The following is a 19,265-nucleotide window of genomic DNA, read 5'->3' as shown; positions in this document are numbered from 1 at the left end:
TTAGATCAAAGTAAATAAACTGTCAGCGGCGTGGATTTGGAACTAAATTCACTATTTGTGGGGGAGGGGGCGGGTATAAATTTTTCTTCCCATATTACTTTTTTTTTTTTTTTTTTTTTTTTTAATGTCCTTTCGTCTATTTTCTAACCTTTCACAGAAAGAAAGAAAAAAGAGAATGGTCCTAGTTACAATAATGATTTTTTCAAACTTCGCACAGTTAAGTATAATTGAAGAGGCTCAGGCACTAGAGGGAATGCATTTAACCCGTGAAATATATTTTAAAAAACTAGTCAATCTGTAATAGTCAAATAGACACAAAAGAAAACAATGGAATTAGGGTCTACTAATGTGTATTAGTCTAATATCTATTTCACAGGTTTCATGACTTCACTCTAAGCTTGTCTGAGCAAAATGCTTTTCAATGTAAATGGCGTCTTAATTCTTTTGTATCCATAGCTAGCCATCTTTGTAATACTTTGCCATCTAATGCCAGAAATGCTGTTAATGACAACAAAAGTATTGTAAGTAAACTAGATTTCTTACCATTTATATATCGTTAGATTTTCGTATTATATATATTATATTTTGTTTATAATTTTTTATTATCATATTGTATTTTTTGGTTTTTAATTTAAATTCTTAGAATGTATTATTATAATAATAATTATTATTATTATTATTATTACTGTTATTATTATTGTTTTTGTTTTTGTTTTTGTTTTTTTTTTCTTATTTATTTATTTGTTTTTTTTTTTATTTTTTTTTTTTTATTTTTATTTTTATTTATTTATTTATTATTTTTTTATTTATTTATTTTTTTATTTATTTTTAAGTTTATGATTACATATAGGATTTTATATATTTCTATATTCGCACGTGCGTATTTTAAACGAGTATGTTAAATGCTCCTTGGCGTTATGTGGATAAATAAACTTTTTTTTTAAATACAGCCATTTGCAAAAATTATGGCCGCTTCCAATATATATACAAGTATATCAAAACCATATCAAAGATTATGGGATATCATCCCCAATATTTTTTTCGAGTTGTCTATCACTAGGGCTTTCTGAAAAAAAATATCAAGAAATATATCCCAACGTGTCTGATATACTTTCGATATACTTGTATTTATATTTGAAACGGCCATAATTTTTACAAATGGCTGTATATATATATATATAATTCACTGAAGATACAGCGGTCGCCATATCATTTAAAAAAAGTTATACATTTATTTCGTTTACCTTTTGCAAAAACGTACAGCCTCGTAATAAATTGTGTGACTTCTTGGTGTCACACTTGTAATTTTGAATAAAAGAGTCACACGGAAGAATACCCTCAAACAATAATGTTTTCAACAATCAATACTTTTCAAAAAACATTAGCACATTCAGATGATCATCATACTACGAAATGCTCGCCTGATTGAACACATCGTTCCCTCAGAATATTACACGACGTATGGAGAAGATATACTTCATAAGAAAACTCGTCCTAAACTACTAATAACTAGTTTAAAAAGTCATACCAAATTCTTCTATAGAAAACTGAATACTAGGGGGAGTGTTTGTTGGCTATATCAGGATGTATTTTGCGAAAACTCCGAACGTTTTAAGGACAGTTTAGCAAAATGAACAAGCTCGCAAGAAGACAAGAACAACCAGCCATATCGACAAGAAAAGTAAGTGGTCTCACAGAAGATTTAAAAAAAGGATTTAAAACAGAATGACTTAGAATTATACTATATATTTTTGCTTACTGGACTCAGAAAACTTTTGATTAACTTGTGGCCCGTGAGATCTTATATAGTAAACTTCAATTAACTAATGATGTAATTCTAAGCCAAGTACATTTACTACATATGTATGACATAATTTGTCTGTGTATAGTATTTTAAGTCAAATGCTTGAAACTTAAAGAATTTCAGGTCTAATTTCTATAAACTATGAATTGTATTGCACGTAGTGAGAATCAGCACATGATACATGTGTATTTAGACTGTGTCTTTAGACAATAATCAATACCAATCCACTAATTGATTTGAATTGATATCACTGGTTCAGTTGCAGACAGTAACATTTGTCTGCCATCAATATTTTGGGGAACAAATATAAACAATTCTAATTGTATGAGGACTACATTGTGATATTTTGAATGCTTAACCTTCAATTTGCACCTGTGGTTGGCGGGCACACCTATTACGCGACCACTCTGGTCGGAATTTAAACTTTATACGTTCGTGATGATTTAAAGGGCATTACGAGCAACTCGAGCTCATGGTCCTCGTTTATTTTAAGTAGGTTATCTTCTAGCTACCGTCAGCGGCTGTTACCTCTACTGATTATGCGGCCAAACATCATCATCATTATCATCATCATCATTATGATTATTATTATCATTATTGTTATTTGTTCTTATTCGTAAATATTATTATTATTATTGTTATATTTATACTCTATGTTTTTTAGGGTTTTTTCAAAAATATTATCTATTTATTAAAATAATTGATAATAATAATAATAATAATTATTATTATTATATTTATACTCTGTTTTTTAGGGTTTTTAAAAAAATATTATCTATTTATTAAAATGATTTATTATTATTATTATTATTAAGATAAAATTATTATTAAGATAAAATTATTATTAAGATAAAATTATTATTACTATTATTACTATTATTAATTGTCATTTCAGGACGAAAAAATGCGAAAAAAGAAAACATCCCAACAGCCCTTCCACTATCGTGAAGAAAAAAAGAAGCAAAGCCTTGGACGGAGACAAGGGGACGGATTCATAAATTTGGCCTTAGAGGATGATGCGTCTACTGACTCGGATTCTTGGGATGATCGCCATGATAGGGAGCAAGTCTTAACTATCGAAACGGGACCATGTGGTAAGTACTTCTTTGGTCAAAGGGACCCAAATATTGACTATAGAGGCAGGACAATGTCTAGGAAGTATTTTAAAGATCAAATTAAAGGAGACGAATCTTGACTACTCATACAAGACCATGTGGTAAGTACTTCGTAGATCAAAGGGACCAATTCTCGACTACGGTTACAGGACCGTGTGCACTTCGTAAATCAAAGGGACCGAATTTTGACTACTGTTACAGGACCATGTGGTAAGTACTTCGTAGATCAAAGGGACCAATTCTCGACTACTGTTACAGGACCGTGTGCACTTCGTAAATCAAAGGGGACCGAATTTTGACTACTGTTACAGGGCCATGTGGTAAGTACTTCGTAGATCAAAGGGGACCAAATTTAACTACCGTTACAGGACCATGTGGTAAGTACTTTGTAGATCAAAAGGACCAAATCTTGACTACTGTTACACGACCATGTGGTAAGTACTTCGTAGATCAAAGGGGACCAAATTTTGACTACTGTTACAGGACCATGTGCACTTCGTAGATCAAAGGGGATCAAATTTAACTACTGTTACAGGGCCATATGAGGTAAGTACTTCGTAGATCAAAGGGACAAAATCTTTACTTCTTACGTACAGGACCATACAGTGGGTACTTCATAGAGGGCCAAATCTTGTATGAAATATAGTCTTTGGAAAAGGATCTTGTGCTAATGACTATATACATCAAAGCAGGTATCATGTAATAAAATGGATAGTCAATTCCTCTATTGCGAAAGGTCCTTTTCGAAAGAAGTACGTAAATACAGGGCCCCATGCTAAGGTCCTCTAACCCTTCCAAACGATCTTCTTCTAATTATTATTATTTTATCATTTCATTTCAAGGCAAGATCGGTGATTTTGGGTTCACCATGATGGGTGGTCGTGGTGATATTGATGATCCTGATGACTATGGTGATCCAGGGATATACGTTGAGGAAGTAACCCCAGGATCTTCTGTAGAAAGAAGCATGGAGGCAGGAGATCAGATACTCAAAGTAAGTCGATAAAAGTCCGAATAAAGGACATACAAAGGTGGCCTTCACTTGTTCAAGAAAAAAAAAACAGCCAGAACACTCCAGGATTGGTACTCTTAATTAATCAAGGCTGGGTGGAGGGATTGGCATGAAAGTGACAAAAACTATTTTCTTTTCCAGATAGGCAATGTACCTGTGTTGGACGTTCCTCTCTACGTGGCTTTAAACTTGATACGAGCAGCTGACGAGCGAATTGTCATTCACATTTTAAAACACCCTGATAATATGGTAAACGGTTGATACACACACAAAATACAAAGTTACGCTTCAGCGTCAGGAGCTGAACACAGTGCTTCCTTCGTCCTTTACATTAGTGGCTTAATAAAATCAAATATTAATAGTTAATGTATTTTAAGGAAAGAGCTCTATATATAGAGCACGTGTATAGAGTTCCTCATGAGGAACGGAGTTACTCAAATCTTCTTCAGAGTTTGTATAGGAGCAATAGGAGATAGGAGATATTTCATCTTATGAGAACGCAAAAATTGCGAACAAATTACAATTGAACAATATGTACAAACTGAAGTGGCCATAATAGCGCAATGTGGTGTTAAATGCAGGCTGTCCATAGATTGTTGTTTGACTGTAAGGAATACATCCATGATGCATTCCTCAATTTCATTAGATGTTACAAATACCAGAAGACTCTGATGACAGCGGTCCTAACCTTGAAGACGAGGTGGAAGATGAAGTAGGAGAACTTGCAGAAGTTAGCTCGACTATGTCTAAGTTTTCCAAGGCTTCAAAGGGGTCAAAATCATCAAAAGTTTCAAACTCGACAGTTGTGATGATGGATGAGACAGATATGGGAGAAGAGGTTGAAGTGGGCTTTATGAGCGGAAGACCAGGTATGCTAAAACCGTCCTTTTTTTTCACGAGGGTAGCACTAATAGCCAATGACTAACAAACCTGTGGCCCTCATTCCGTGATCGAATTGGAATTTAGGAGTTGATTTTTGCGGAGGGAGGAAAACCGGAGAACCCGGAAAACCCTTGAAGCAAAGGAGAGAACCAACAAACAACTCTACTCATATACAACACCGAACCCGGCGGGACTCGAGCTTGGGTCGCATTGATTAGAGACGAGCGCTCACACCGCTACGCCACCCGTGCTTCCCTACACTTGCTGAGATAAACCCTTTTGCGATTATATATAGCGTGCAAGTGTTATGATTGGTCTACATTTGTCCTAGGTCACCTGGATGACTTAGACTTTGAGTTTGCTGGAGGTAAAGACCAACCTTTCCTACCCAAGAATGGCGGGATATTCATTACCAGGGTTAAGTTTGGTAGTATCTTAGAAGAAGCGATAGTCCCAGGAGACAGGATAATCAAGGTAAGATAGTCGCGTATTTTCATGAACTTTGATCCATCGGCATGAAATGTTACATTGGTGATAGGGCCCCCTTTATCTCCGATACAGGACCTTTTGTCATTCATATTTTCGACATCAGAAGATAATTTCTAAGGTGCGCATTGAAAGTCTGTTATTCAGTACATCCTCTGCAGATAAGAAGCCCGTTGATACAAGCGTCCATATGCCATCGGTACACAGTGTCCATTTGCTAGATTTCCCAAATCAGGATCCCATTACTAGGTGCATCCATCTCCCATACTGGGTTTGTGAGCCAACACGTTCTAATGTCAGGGGCCCATTACAAGGAGCACTCATCTCCAATAATGAATCCGTCACATTAACATTTTTTTCAGCTCGAAGGAGTCGATGTGACTAACGTGCCTCAGTTTACCGTCACCAACCTAATTCGAGCTTCTCATGGCAAAGCCAAGATGACTGTCAGGAAAGCTAACAAACAGCAGGTTAGAAAACATCCTCAGGAAGCCAGTCTTTCTTTATAGCAAAAACTTTTTGTTTGCTTCAAATTTTCCATTAAGGGACTGTGCAATAATTATCGTCTTAAACTGTATACAGTCAATCAATTTGGCATAACTTTACCACAGTATAGTATAGAAAGTTGTGACTTGTACTATTCTTATTACAAAGGATACTCAGTTTATACATTATATTTCAACACATATGGTTTTGAGGTTGCACCTGTGACAAGTTGTGTCCTTTATACAGTAAAAAAATTTAACAATGAATGTTATATGCACCTTTTCAATTTTGTAGTGAACAAAGTCCCAAATTGGCTTATGACTCCCCCTTTCAATACTTAAGCAATTAGCTTCTAACCTCCCCTACCCTATACTCCAATTTAACTTTTGACCCCCCCCCCCCCCTATTAATTTTAGAAACCCCCCCCCCTCCCGATAATTATTGCACAGTCCTTAAAAACCTTCTAATCAACATATCTCATGAAGGTCAGATATACTTTTTAATATGTTTTAAAATCATATCAATTTGAATTAGAATGTAATTGTATTGGAGACAAATACACTACAAAAGAGTGACGTTAGTTTGTCTTAAATATTTATAGGCAGCCATTTTTCCACATTTTAGATTAACAAGAGTGTTTTTACGGAGGGTGATGACGTCGATGTGTGTGTCAATACCTTGGGTGCAAAGGACGAAATGATTGTGGAAATAAGAACGGGACAAAGAGGTAATTTTAACCATTGTAACAAAGACCGATTTTCACCATCACACTAATACTGAGTAACGTTTTGATTCCTTTTGCAGGTCGTCGCGGTCCAATTGGTTTCAAGATCACTGGCGGTCGAGACAGGCCGTGTATCCCTGGTGATCCAGGAATATTTATCAAGGCAGTGAAACCTGGCTCCAAAATTGAAAAGATATTGAATCCTGGAGATAAAATACTAAAGGTATCAATACACGTCAAAGATTGTTCATGTTGAAAACCAGGTCAAAACATTATTTTTTTGTTTTTCACTTATGCTTGATTGATCGGAAGCATGTAAGGTTCCAGCTTTTGCATTTAACACCTCGAAATTGATAACGATTCTGTTCAATTAGTTTTTGCATTAGGGGGAAATTTACGATACCGACTTAGGACACGGTAAACGGCGTGGAAGTGTTGTGACATTGAAATGGCTTGTTATGCCAGTTTCGTGTAAGTCATCCAATTACAACAGCTACTTATCAGTTAGACGACATAAAAGCGCGCGCCCATAGCGATATAGACGCACGAGAGAAAATATAAAGAACGATTAACAAGCGAAAGAGTGGCACGAGGCGAAGCCGAGTGACACTCTAGCTTGTTAAGAGTTCTTTATATTTTCTCAAGTGCGTCTATATCGCCATGGGCGAGCGCTTTTATGTCGTTTAACTGATTTATAATATGACCAAAAATCTACCGTGCGACCCATGGGCAAATAGTTCATAGGCATTTCAGCCAATCAGAGCGCGCGTTATATCAACCATCTCGCTCGTGTGCGCGCTATTGACGCCATCGGGTTTGAGAATTTAGAGAAAAAAGGCGAGCGTCCGTTGAGATCAACGTGCGCGAGCGTGCAGCCCATCGGGAAATAGTTCATTGGTTTTTGGCCAATCAGAGCGCGCGTAATAATCTAGTTATATTATAAAGTAAGATATAGTGCAGCTTCGATAGGACTACAGATTTCCCTTATCGTTTTCTACTTTTATAATTATATGAAAAAGGACCTTTTATTTTGTTTGAAGGTAGATGGGGTTAACGTGACAAATGCTACGCAAGGAAAAGTAATGGATTTAATCAAATTTGCTGATAGAAGGGTTCTGCTGCATATCAAGAAAGTTAGTCATGACCAGGTAAGATTAAGGGGACAGCTTCTACTTTCTTGGGTTTCTCCCTTAACTCGTTGTCAAGAGTATCTTTTAAATCTTCCACTAAAAAAAATGCTGCAAGGGGTCTACGTTTGAGGGTTTAATCTGTTAGTTAATCAAAAGGACTTTTCTCTTTTTCTTCTGTCTATATAGCCAATAATATGCTTCTTAATTTTCTAGCTGGAGAAAAAAAACTCATCAAACGTAAGCCAAAAATTTGACGCAGAAAAGCTGGAAGGTGAGAAATTTTAGTTAACGTAACGTAACCTTTATGCGTGGCGAGGGAAGCATATCTTGGAAGTGTGCTATTCGTACAATGCAGTTGTGTTCCTTGATTGCATATTCATATTTAACTTGTAACTGGAGCTGTAATTTCTGCTCATTACAAAAGATAGGTTTGCTTTCATTTTTGAAATGTATACTTTAAATTGGTAATGGAGGCTTTGCCCCAACAGGTCCCGGCACCCATAATACAGCTCAGACTGCCTGTGGTTAGATGGCAGAACAATAATCAGTCTCTTTGCTCTACTCGTTATTACAATTATTTCTTATGTTAAAATATTGTATTGTTCCTGCCATCTAACATGGCTGCCGTCACGCGATGTTGAAAAGCCTTTATGGGCGTTAGTAATAGGTAGCTGATCTATGATTTAAAGTTAACGATTAAGTAGGTGGCTCTTACCCTTAACCAAAATATTTCCCCTCAATTACGATTGCTTTATTTTAGAATACGCTAATGCTTTTGAGGGGTACTGTAAAGGAACGAATCAAAAAATCGAAGCATCAGTACTACCAAGACTATGCCGAGCCCTTGGGTTCAACTTAACTGCAAAGGACGTGGAGTACATGGCGACAGCCAATCACAACGGTAAAGAACTTTATTATTGACCTTCATTTAAACTTTTTCGGCTTGGACGCAATGTTTTCCCATTTCAGACCACTTGCCATTCTCTAGAGTATTATTTCTTTGTTTAACGGTTGTGCATGAGAAGACACATCAATATCGATACAACTCAAATATTTTCAAGAAAATGACACGTGGTTCTAAAATAAGGAAACATTACGCTCAAGGACACCGAAAAGGTATACTCTGATTTCCTAAATAGAATTGTTATGCACTTATTAAATGGGGAAATATATGGTATTACCAAAAAATTCATAGAGATCTAAATATATTTCTCTTGACTTGAAATAAGAGTTTCTTGTGAATTGAATTTATTTGTTTATCTGTTTATCTGTTTATCTGTTTATCTGTTTATCTGTTTATCTGTTTGTCTGTTTGTCTGTTTGTCTGTTTGTCTGTTTGTCTGTTTGTCTGTTTGTCTGTTTGTCTGTTTGTCTGTTTGTCTGTTTGTCTGTTTGTCTGTTTGTCTGTTTGTCTGTTTGTCTGTTTGTCTGTTTGTCTGTTTGTCTGTTTGTCTGTTTGTCTGTTTGTCTGTTTGTCTGTTTGTCTGTTTGTCTGTTTGTCTGTTTGTCTGTTGTCTGTTTGTCTGTTTGTCTGTTTGTCTGTTTGTCTGTTTGTCTGTTTGTCTGTTTGTCTGTTTGTCTGTTTGTCTGTTTGTCTGTTTGTCTGTTTGTCTGTTTGTCTGTTTGTCTGTTTGTCTGTTTGTCTGTTTGTCTGTTTGTCTGTTTGTCTGTTTGTCTGTTTGTCTGTTTGTCTGTTTATTTGTTTATTTGTTTATTTGTTTATTTGTTTATTTGTTTATTTGTTTATTTGTTTATTTGTTTATTTGTTTATTTGTTTATTTGTTTATTTGTTTATTTGTTTATTTGTTTATTTGTTTATTTGTTTATTTGTTTATTTGTTTATTTGTTTGTTTGTTTGTTTATTTATTTATTGTTGATAAATTAGATTGGTAAATAATTAGATTGTGTTACTTTCATATAGGCACAGGCAGAATCACATTTCCCGAATTTCTGCAGATGATAACATATATTTCATCCCATCAACAAAAAGACGCCGATATTTTAGAGGCATTTGGCGTATTTGACCCAGAAGGACAGGGTTATTTTTCTGTCAATGAACTTAAAGAAGCTTTCCAGCTAATGCCTGGATACACATCCATTTCTGAAGATGAAATGGAGAACATTTTGAAAATAGCTGACTCTAACAATGATGGCAAAGTCTATTACCAAGGTAAAGTAGAGCAAGAGAATATGAACTAAGAGAAGGAATCCTACCTATATAGGCTTGTAACCATCATGTGCACAGTTTGATACTATTTTTAGCTTGGGGATATTTTGAGCGAAGAACCTGATTGGTTCATTTCTTGAGGGTGGGCGGCTTCCAGTCTTGCAGTAAACAAAAGCCTGTGTTTTTGTCGTGGACGTTGCGAAATATGGCGCTTTTCGTGTCCTAAAACGAAGCATTAAAGGGAAGCATGATTATCGCGCGGGCATGGTAACGAGTTAAAAATAGGATCAATGATTCTAAACATAGCACCAAAGAGAGCACATGATGGGGCACGGGGATTCCTTCTCTTAGTTCATTTTCTCTTGAGTAGAGTCTATTTGTTAGACCACCAACATGGCTCTCATGTATGCATTTATTGATAATTTACAAGGGTAAAAGCAAAAAGTGATAATAATTAATAATTAACAGATTTTTATTTCCTTTCAGATTTCAAGGACTTAGTTCTTCCCATTTTTCATCGGTACTGATCAACTACTATTCATAGAATAAACAACACGACTTCCTATAATAAACTCAATATGAAAGTCACAACACAGCGCCTAAAAAAAGTCAATAATGTGTGTCACATTTCAAATCAGTAAAACTTTTCAACCAAACTGTAGCTTGAGGATGCTCACAGCAGGTGAAACTGTAACTGGTAAGACATCTCAAGTCCATCATAGTTGTCAAGCGGTTTAAACAAGTAAAATGTATTTACCAATAATCCTTGCCGGTCTCAGCTTCGTATCTTTCAGGTTACTAACGTTTTTGAAATAAATAGGTTAATTGCCAATCTACTTATACAGAAACTAACATGTCTGCCTTCATGTGAGAAAAGGTCATGGACATTCTTCACTGATTGATGTTCCTAACAATAGTGTTTTTTTTTCAAGAATTAATAAAGAATTAATTAGGAATTGATTAAGAATTAATTAAGAATTAATTAAGGATTAATTAAGGATTAATTAAGAATTAATTAAGGATTAATTAAGGATTAATTAATTTTGGTGCGGCAGTACGAGGAGCGAGGTGGAATTTTGTAAACAATTTTTAAAGAAAGGATATATAAATGACAAAGGGTATTTTTATACCGCTATGCTCCTCAAACACAGACTCATTTACGCATTTTTAGCCTCGATTTTTCAGCGTTAAAATATTCCCAAACATCTAAGGTACAGAATGTACAATTTCAAGAATACAAACACTTTTGAAAATTCAGTGCACAGACCTCCAGTGGAATGTATTAATATTCTACACGAAATCAGGGAAAACCCTAAACTAAACTAAAGTAGTGTTTTGTATTGTATTTTCAAAGTGTTTGTCATTGTATTTTCAAAGTGCTCAATAGAGGAGTGCCATGGTTGAAAAGAAGCTAAGGCAAAGCAAACTTTGTCGGCCAGTTTTTTCCTAAGCCTCGGGATGGCTAATACATCAACCCTTCTTTTTCCAGGAATTAAAAGATTTTATTTAAAATATAATAAAACATAAAGTTGTACAGACCATATCATTTAACGCTATAAGTTTGAATATTTACGATTTAAGAGAGAAATAAAAGCAGTTTCTAACATTTTTGGCAATGAATCATTTTGCGATGAAGTTCGTAACAACCTTGTAAAGACTGTTTGCATGATGACGTCATTTTACTACCAGAATGCTTCGCGAATTTTCTCTATTCAGTTTTTATGGAGCTTTTTAGCTTCGCATGCAAATTACCCATTTCAGATCACATGACATTCCCTTAAGAATTATTCTTTTATGACGAACATGTTAAAATATTTACACATGAAAGAATCAAGTTCCAGGAGTGGCATCACATGGTCTGAATGTGCACAACAAAGGCCTATTTCCTAATAAAAGAGTACTAAGATAGTTGGTGCTAATTTACTCATTTAGACATTCTGACCTTGTACTATAATGCAAATGGTCTAATGCAAGCCGCATGCTTCTGTTTTCATGGCTACGCCCTGATCGAGACAGCAGCCGCGACGACGAAATCAGGCAAGGACTACCGTCAATCAAATAGCATGTCCAATACCATTACAACAGACCTTACTGACACGGCGGCCATCTTGAATCATAGGATGCCGAGGGGGAAAACAAGTACTCGAAACATTGAGTCGTTTTCAATGAGAAGCTGTGGCTTGAAGACCACATACTTTCTTTGCGTGAATCAGTGCTTCTTCCATATTTATAATCTATGGGAAATTTGGATGTACCTGAGTTGTGGTGCATGTGAAACCCTTGTTCATGCTTTCATTTTTTCTACACTTGATTTTTGCCTTTGTTTATTATATGGTCTTAAATCATCCTTGCAAAAGTTACAGCATGTTCAAAATTCTGCTTTAAAGCTCGTAATTTTCACTCGATCGAAGCAAGAACATATCACCCATATTCTGTACATCCTAGACGGGTTGCCAGTGCATAATGTAGCACCGTGCTATCGCTCCTATCTTTGTGACTGAGTTAAACTTTGATCCTCTTCTTTGAATCTTTTCTCATTTTTTACCGAAGTAGCACGTTCCTACCTTTGCCGACTGAGTTAAACCTTATGTTCCCTCTTGCTCCTAAAGATCCTCTTCTTTAAATCTTTTCTCATTTTTGTCGATTTAAAAAATTTTATTGTTATCATTTAGATCAAGTCCTTCAAATGCGTTCATATTCATCCTCTTCGAATTCGTCCAAGTGTTTTAAAACAGCTTCATAAAAATGCAATGACTTACGTTGCTTTTCGTGGACATAATCATACTCATCTGAACTAGGCCTTGACTCATAGTATATGTCGTTATTTTCATATTCAGACTCGGCGCTTGGCGACGGTATGTTTTCATAGTCGAGTTCATATTCATTTTCTTTGATATCCTCTTGTTTTTGCTTTGAATTTTCTTCACTACCGTCTTTTGATCCGCTTGCTTTCAAAGCCTTTTCTAAAGCCTCGCGAAAAGAAGTGCTTGTTTTAACACTTGTTCTCTCGACAGGACAGCTCTCAGATCTCGCTTTTCCAACATCATTACTTTTTGGACTCTCAGCTGATTCATTTTCTTCAGATTTAAACAATTTTTTGGAAAACGCTTCAGTTTTGGTTTTCTGTAGTAGACCTACATCTTTAGTTTCAAAGTAATTCTTAGATTTCGAAAAGGAAGGTATTGTACTAAGGTTAGGTTTGCTTTTTTCACGATGGCCACCTTGTTCCTTTGGCATTTGTTCGTTTCCTAAGGATTTTTGTTCATTTTTAGGGTTTGTTAACCCTTTATAGCCTTTTCCTTGCATTGCTTCTTCTCTTCCTTCGCTTTTCACTGTAGCATCATAAACATCCTTTTTATTTGGCATTAATCGTTTATCAGAAGGTCGAGACAAAGTCTTATCCATAATTTTCTGATTGAGTTCCACTGGAAAACTGCCCTGATATCTTTTATCTTTTGTGGGCTTTTTCATAGGAATTGCATAATTTGCGCTGTTTCTTCTGACTTTTTCTTCAACCTCTGAGCCTTGTTTCTCAATGCTATAGTGATCCATTGGCATATACTGGAAATCTTGATCACTATCATCTTTTCTGGTACTTACATTTACCCTTGACATTGGATCCTGGTCGAATTCTTTGTGTTTTTCAATGGAATGAGTGTCCAAGCACTTCTTACACATAAGATCCTTTTCACATCTACATCCTTTATTGCTTAACCCCAATGCGTTAAAGCGGCTTCCATTTCCTTTGTCGCTTTGATCATTATTCGTAAGCGTTAACAAATCCCTGGGTGGATTTGGCAGTTCCTCATCGTAAGAGCACGAAGCCATACCATCATACTTTTCGGGAAAAGCTGGTAAATTTATTTCAACAGCTTCAAGATAATCAGATTCCCGCTTACTAGAACCTGGGGAGTTTTTATCTTTACGGAGTTCCATCGGTGGTAAGATATCTAAATACTCATCTTGTGGCATTTCGTCCTTAACTGCCATTTCCTGAGAGGGCATCACACTCAAGGAAAGCATCGGAACGTACTCATCACCATCTTTGTCGACTTTTTTTTGGTCTTTCTCCGGCCAAGCCTCAGGGTATTCTCCAGTTGAACTGCTGTCTACGTCACGAACGATATCGTGAGTGTTTCCGTCTTGCCAATTTTTGCTATACTGATCACATGAATAATAATCTTGTGCGTAATCTACTTCTGTTGCTGACTGGCGGTTTCTGTTTCGCTTCAATAATTTTTCATAAAAATTAAAAAGGGCCTTGGAACCTTTCAATAACGGCATATATCCCCCCCTTCTACTTTCTTTACCCTTTGCAACTTTTTCACCGTTGTCACGATTATGGACCTCTGTGCTACTTAAAGATTCAATTATTTCAGCGTCACTGATAGATAGTTTTGTCTCCTTTTTGTCGTCATCGATTTCAACAACTTCCACCGGACAAGGTACGTTTTCTTCAACATCACTAAAACTATTCTTTGAAATTGCATTTCCAATCTCGTTTGATCCTCTTTCGACCTCAGTAGTTGAACCTGCTTCAATATCTCCCTCGATGTTCTTATTTGAAAGTACTATTTCGCTGTCTGTTGTTGGGCAACGCTTTTTCCGAACGCGCATGGTTTTGCACGTGACTGTGAGAATAATGGTTGACGTAAGGGCGAGAACGCCAACCATGGTCATTATAAAAACTAAAGGCAAGTCTGAAAATAAACATAAATTAAGGAGTAAAATAAAAAATATCGTCCTTGTTTTACGACGGTAGCATTTATTTACAGTGCAACTATCACAGGAATAAAAACCTGATTCCCAAATTGGGAATTTGTTGGAAATTTCCTTGAATTCCCAACGAATTCCCATCCAATTCCCAGAGAGAATGAAATTGGGAACGTGGCACTGATTCCCAATGTTAGTTTGTTGGGAATTTTGTTTTTCTGTTAGGGTATTAGAAGGAAATTCCCAACAATAAATCCTAACGTTGGTGTAGGAATTGGGAATTCAAGGAAATTCCCAACAATTCCCAATTTTCGAATCCGGTTTTTTTTTCCTGTGTATTGTAACCGGGGCCACTTATACCAGTTAGACAAGAGAACCAGTTAAATTTATGACCATCGGTTCTTCAATCAATCAATCAATCAATCAATCAATCAATCAATCAATCAATCACTTTATTTATCCTACAAATATGGATCAGCTGGAGGACTGGAGAGACAACCAGCTGGTATAAACCCATTTGTAGCAATATATGATAATAAATAATAACATATAATATATAATAATAATTCGATACCAATCCTTACCAATAGGTTTACACAAGACTGCTGCAACTCTGTTCGTGCCACATCTCATCTCCTTGCTGTCATGTGACGCCGAAGGACAGTCCGACAGAGATCGTTCGTTTCCGTCGCATTGGAACTCCTTAGCAAGAACCTGACCTGGAGCATGTCCAAATGCCTCTCCCAAGATGGCTGCTTCAGCTGCTAGGAAGCCCAGCTGTCGACAAACAACTTGAGCATCCTTTTTGTCCCAGCCGACTTCACAAATCGACCACTGACTTCCATTAAGTTTGATCTGAACTTGGCCAGCGTATTTAAGAGTCGATCTGATCAGCTTAATGGGATAGCCTAAGATGCAAACAGTCAAAATCAACAAGCTTATATTTTTCAATTATTTTGTTTCTCAAACTCTTGTCAAACAGACCGAAGCTTAATTAAATCAATAATGTTCCATTTTTCCTAATTTCCAAGCTTTTCTCTTCTTTTCATGTGTCATGGGTGACATGCAATGCTTCGACGCTGTATCTTGCCGCTGTATAATTCGTGTATAGAGTTGCAAATTGTGCGCTCGATTCTCAACTGAACCGCATCTGTGACCGCATTCTCCGCAATTCTCTACCCAGTCATAAACAAGGATTTTCCTCCGAGCTCTCCGATTCCTCCCTTGTAAAATTAACAATTATTCAAGTTGGGTGTTGTATGGTGTAAATAGTAAATATATGGTGAGTGTTATCGTCGTGAAGCGAACGTCATAGAAGATTCCCGTACGGGGAGTTATGGTTGTAAAATATGGAGGCTATTTTTTCCCATCTAGTGGAGTTGTTTTACAGTGGCGACCTGGTAGACTGTACAACTTTATTTGCATTTTGGCTTCCATTCAGTGAATTTACAATGATCTATGTTGTTGGTAAATTTCACAAAGGGGTGAAGTCCGGAAGCAAGGGTTGCATAGAGATGAGCCTCTTATCATTGCGACCCAGGTTCGAGCAGAGCTTCTAGTTATTTCTCTCCTGTGCTTCGAGGGTTTTTCTCCGGGTTCCCAATTCTCAGGTTCATTAACCACTGGCTATTAAGTGCTACCCCCGTTAAAAACAAGGACGGCGACCCGGATGTGAAGGCTACAGTACTTGAAATATACGTACAGATAGCTGTCCAGTTTATGCAGATATTGTATCCATGTCACGTATATTGTTAGTCCCTTAATTTTCTCCTAACATTTCTGCTATCAATCTTTCTTGTAAATTAATGACTTTTGCCGTGAAACCGCCATTCGATAAAAAATGAAATAAAAACAATAAAAGCTAATGAATTTTACCTTCTTTCATCTGACATGGTGAAGCAAATATGGAAAACAGCAAAACGAAAATATACTTGGTCTTCATTGATTTACTTTGTTTGTGGGTTGTGTATATCTGGAAAATTAAAAGTAACGATCAGTAAATAAAATAAAATAAAGCAAATAACTTAAAAGTAAAACTATGCTTATTCGTTATAGTATAACTTGCAGCAACTTGTCTACCATGCTGCAATTCGTTTCTTATTTGCAGCAACTTAAGGGGCGGCGGAACCGGGGAGCCCTCTCACGAATTTTGGGGGGGGGGGGGGGCGTCCACTCACCCCCTCCCCCATAAAATATTGGTTCACATAAAATATAAATGCATTCTATTTTTATTACTGTTACTAAGTTATTGTTGTGATTTTTGCAGAAAAAGATGTTTTGCAGTCCCCCCCCCCCCCCCCCAACGATTTTCAGCTTCCGCCGCCCCTAAACTTGTTCCTTGTTTGCAGCAAGCTGCTTCTCATTTGCAGCAACTTAGTTTGTTTTTATTTGCAGCAACTTGTCTCAAATGCAAAAAGTTGTCTAGCAAGCAGCAACTCATTTCAGGGGAGTGTTGTCTTCAGAAATACTGTTGGTGGTGTTGACTGACGTTTCGATCCCTGAGTCTTTCTGACTTCCGCTCAGGTTGCGGTGCAGAACAAATACAATACAATACCATACATCTTTATTCACATTTCCTTTTATGTTAGATTACGTTAAATTATGTATTTAGATCATTGAAAAGAAAGAAAATATTCATTTGGCCAAATAAGTAAAGATAAAAACAAGTTGTAATGAAAGGAAATGCCTAGAGCCTAAATAAACCATATAATTTCCTAGTCTCGTCCGAAGAGGAGTTAAAAGGAGACTCTGCTCGCAGGGTACGAAATGCGTCACGAAAATCAATTATTTTCAAATAAATAAAAATATTTTACTATTCCGCTTGTCCTCCACATTGAGCCGCTTTGACGTTTCATGCAAGGGGTAAATGATAAAACACAACCGACAAAACATAGCATATTAATTAAATTTAATTCGTCAATTCAGTGTACTATATTTGAAAAATTTTTTTTTTTTTTTTTTTTTTTTTTTTTTTTAGATATTTCTCTATAAAAATATCAAATTCTGACTTTGAATTAATGTTCCGAGGCAAGGTACTGAATTTCCCGATTGTTATTTTTTTCTATAGCTTGAAAGTCCTCATTCGTCTTTGCCTTTTTCAAGTAAGATAGATATATTAAAAATTATCCAATTCGAATAAAACGCTCGAGAAAAAGATATTAAAACGGTCAATTATACCGTCAGTACATTGACAGTCAAGCGTGGGTTCCCTGTGGTTAATGGAATAACATGACGGATATCAATGAATTGACTATAAAAAAACCGAAAGGGGGGAATAAAGCTGAGACAGTTCGTAACGTGATTTATGGAAATTTCTAGAAAGATTCAAATAGCATTAAGTCAAAAAAACGCAACCAAAAAAATTTAAAATATTAAATTGTTTCAGTCATGCCAGGGAAATGAATAGCTATCGTACTAGGCACCGAGAGTTACTCCGCATTCCACTAGCTAATTAAAGCCAAATACCAAGGTAGCTTTCGCATAAATGGAGCGCGCACTTGCAACCAACTCCAGTTAGATATAAGACACTTTTCCAATCTTGGAGAGTTTAAGGCAAATGCAAAGCGCCATTTTAAACTATACGCATTGTCTAGTTTTGAACTATTATTATATTGTATCGTGATGTAACTTGTAATTCATGTAGTGTTTATTTACTTTGTAATTATATTTATTTTAAACAGGATTCTATTTAAACTAGTCTGTGCTAAATTAGATGTTATTATATTGTATCGTGATGTAACTTGTAATTCATGTAGTGTTTATTTAATTTGTAATTATTTATTTTGTACAGGACTTTATTTAAACTAGCCTGTGCTAAATTAGATGTTCCTGTTCAAATATTGAATAAAATAAAAATAAAGATAAATAAAATCAAGTGTGCATGTATATACAGAAAGCATGGCAGGATTAGGATAGATGGACTTCAGTATTACAGACTATTGCAGGCAAACAATAAGGTTATGGCAACATGAATAGCATGAGTAGTACAGTTTTTGGTGTTTAGCACTGTATTTATTCTCAGGAATATATCTAGTCATTGAAACTGTCATGAAATTCGAAATGTATTACATTTACCCTTATTACCAAAGTCAATCTTTCGCTTTTGCTTGCTAATCCCCTCGTGCATAAGGTTGATTCTCTAAGATAAGCTTGTTAGGCTAACGAACTAGAGACTCAGTTTTTACTATTGAAAAATTGTAAACAAACTACATACCACAGGTGCTTGCAAGTCCACGTAGAGATAGCACGCGTTGTGGTTTGGAATAAAAGAGCACACATATCAATGCAGTGTAGCTGGCAAATCAGAGCGGACGTTAACCAAATAAGTACTTTCAACTTCAAATTGAAATTGAAACTTGTTTGTTTCCTAACCCCGACGATAAAGAAACAATGCTGGAAGATGAAGAAAACAAGATTTTGAGATTGAAGTGGGCTGTTTTATTTTCCTGTTTGGTGCAACTTGGAGATATTGAGTTCCGCATAACATACTCACGGTACTTAGTAGAATATACACCAATCAGTAATTATGAAAAGCCGGAGAATTTACGGTAGGATGAAACCACGAACCCAGCAGCTACATAAGATCTATGTCAAAATGTTATAGTTACACCAAAACAATTACATACCAATTATTTAAATCCACACTGAGTATGTAATGGATCAATGTCCTCCCCTATTCTTTCCAAGAATTTGAAGATCAAGCTGGGTCAAACAGTACAGGCGACACGGCGCGAGCTTAGTTACCTA

The 19,265-nt window shown here is 36.1% G+C and overlaps 2 protein-coding genes across 5 annotated transcripts; one reads left to right on the top strand and one right to left on the bottom strand.

Moving 5' to 3' along the window:
• The first annotated feature begins 1,415 nt into the window (after positions 1-1,415).
• On the top strand, positions 1,416-11,412 carry LOC116302698 (protein scribble homolog). Its single transcript, XM_089038043.1, has 14 exons — positions 1,416-1,681; positions 2,700-2,898; positions 3,762-3,913; positions 4,073-4,180; positions 4,578-4,800; positions 5,145-5,287; positions 5,662-5,769; positions 6,410-6,512; positions 6,590-6,732; positions 7,550-7,657; positions 7,853-7,910; positions 8,400-8,540; positions 9,561-9,809; positions 10,293-11,412. The coding sequence occupies exons 1-14, from the start codon at positions 1,631-1,633 to the stop codon at positions 10,331-10,333; spliced, it is 1,827 nt and encodes a 608-aa protein (XP_088894169.1). The 5' UTR covers positions 1,416-1,630; the 3' UTR covers positions 10,334-11,412.
• On the bottom strand, positions 9,803-19,265 carry LOC116302697 (uncharacterized). Of its 4 annotated transcripts, none has more exons than XM_089038027.1 (6): positions 19,145-19,265; positions 18,733-18,911; positions 16,395-16,491; positions 15,104-15,427; positions 12,566-14,506; positions 9,803-10,028 (listed from the first exon to the last, which is right to left on the bottom strand). In XM_089038027.1, the coding sequence occupies exons 3-6, from the start codon at positions 16,459-16,461 to the stop codon at positions 9,898-9,900; spliced, it is 2,463 nt and encodes an 820-aa protein (XP_088894153.1). In that variant the 5' UTR covers positions 16,462-16,491; positions 18,733-18,911; positions 19,145-19,265; the 3' UTR covers positions 9,803-9,897. The 4 variants fall into 4 exon arrangements, 3 of the variants coding, with proteins under 3 accessions (XP_088894153.1, XP_031567909.2, XP_031567910.2); XM_031712049.2 differs by lacking the exon at positions 19,145-19,265 and adding an exon at positions 19,012-19,133; XR_004197887.2 differs by having other exon boundaries at positions 9,902-10,028; positions 12,062-14,506; positions 19,145-19,264.

Source organism: Actinia tenebrosa, unplaced genomic scaffold (genome assembly GCF_029948245.1).
Source record: "Actinia tenebrosa isolate PJP-AT-01 unplaced genomic scaffold, QUT_ActTen_1.0 PGA_scaffold0__85_contigs__length_37466705, whole genome shotgun sequence".
Taxonomy (NCBI): Eukaryota; Metazoa; Cnidaria; class Anthozoa; order Actiniaria; family Actiniidae; genus Actinia; species Actinia tenebrosa.
This window is presented reverse-complemented; position numbering and strand designations above follow the sequence as displayed.

What these genes read in the sequence shown, in the direction of transcription:
- LOC116302697 (XM_089038027.1), bottom strand. Translation starts at nt 16,461, where the DNA reads ATGAAGACCAAGTATATTTTCGTTTTGCTGTTTTCCATATTTGCTTCA. An exon ending in AGTCTTGTGTAAACCTATTG is followed by an intron (nt 14,507 to 15,103) that starts GTAAGGATTGGT and finishes GTTTATTTTCAG; the next exon opens with ACTTGCCTTTAGTTTTTATA. An exon ending in TTATGTCCACGAAAAGCAAC is followed by an intron (nt 10,029 to 12,565) that starts GTAAGTCATTGC and finishes GCTTCGTTTTAG; the next exon opens with GACACGAAAAGCGCCATATT.
- LOC116302698 (XM_089038043.1), top strand. Translation starts at nt 1,631, where the DNA reads ATGAACAAGCTCGCAAGAAGACAAGAACAACCAGCCATATCGACAAGA. An exon ending in CAGCCATATCGACAAGAAAA is followed by an intron (nt 1,682 to 2,699) that starts GTAAGTGGTCTC and finishes TTGTCATTTCAG; the next exon opens with GACGAAAAAATGCGAAAAAA. An exon ending in TGACGCAGAAAAGCTGGAAG is followed by an intron (nt 7,911 to 8,399) that starts GTGAGAAATTTT and finishes GCTTTATTTTAG; the next exon opens with AATACGCTAATGCTTTTGAG.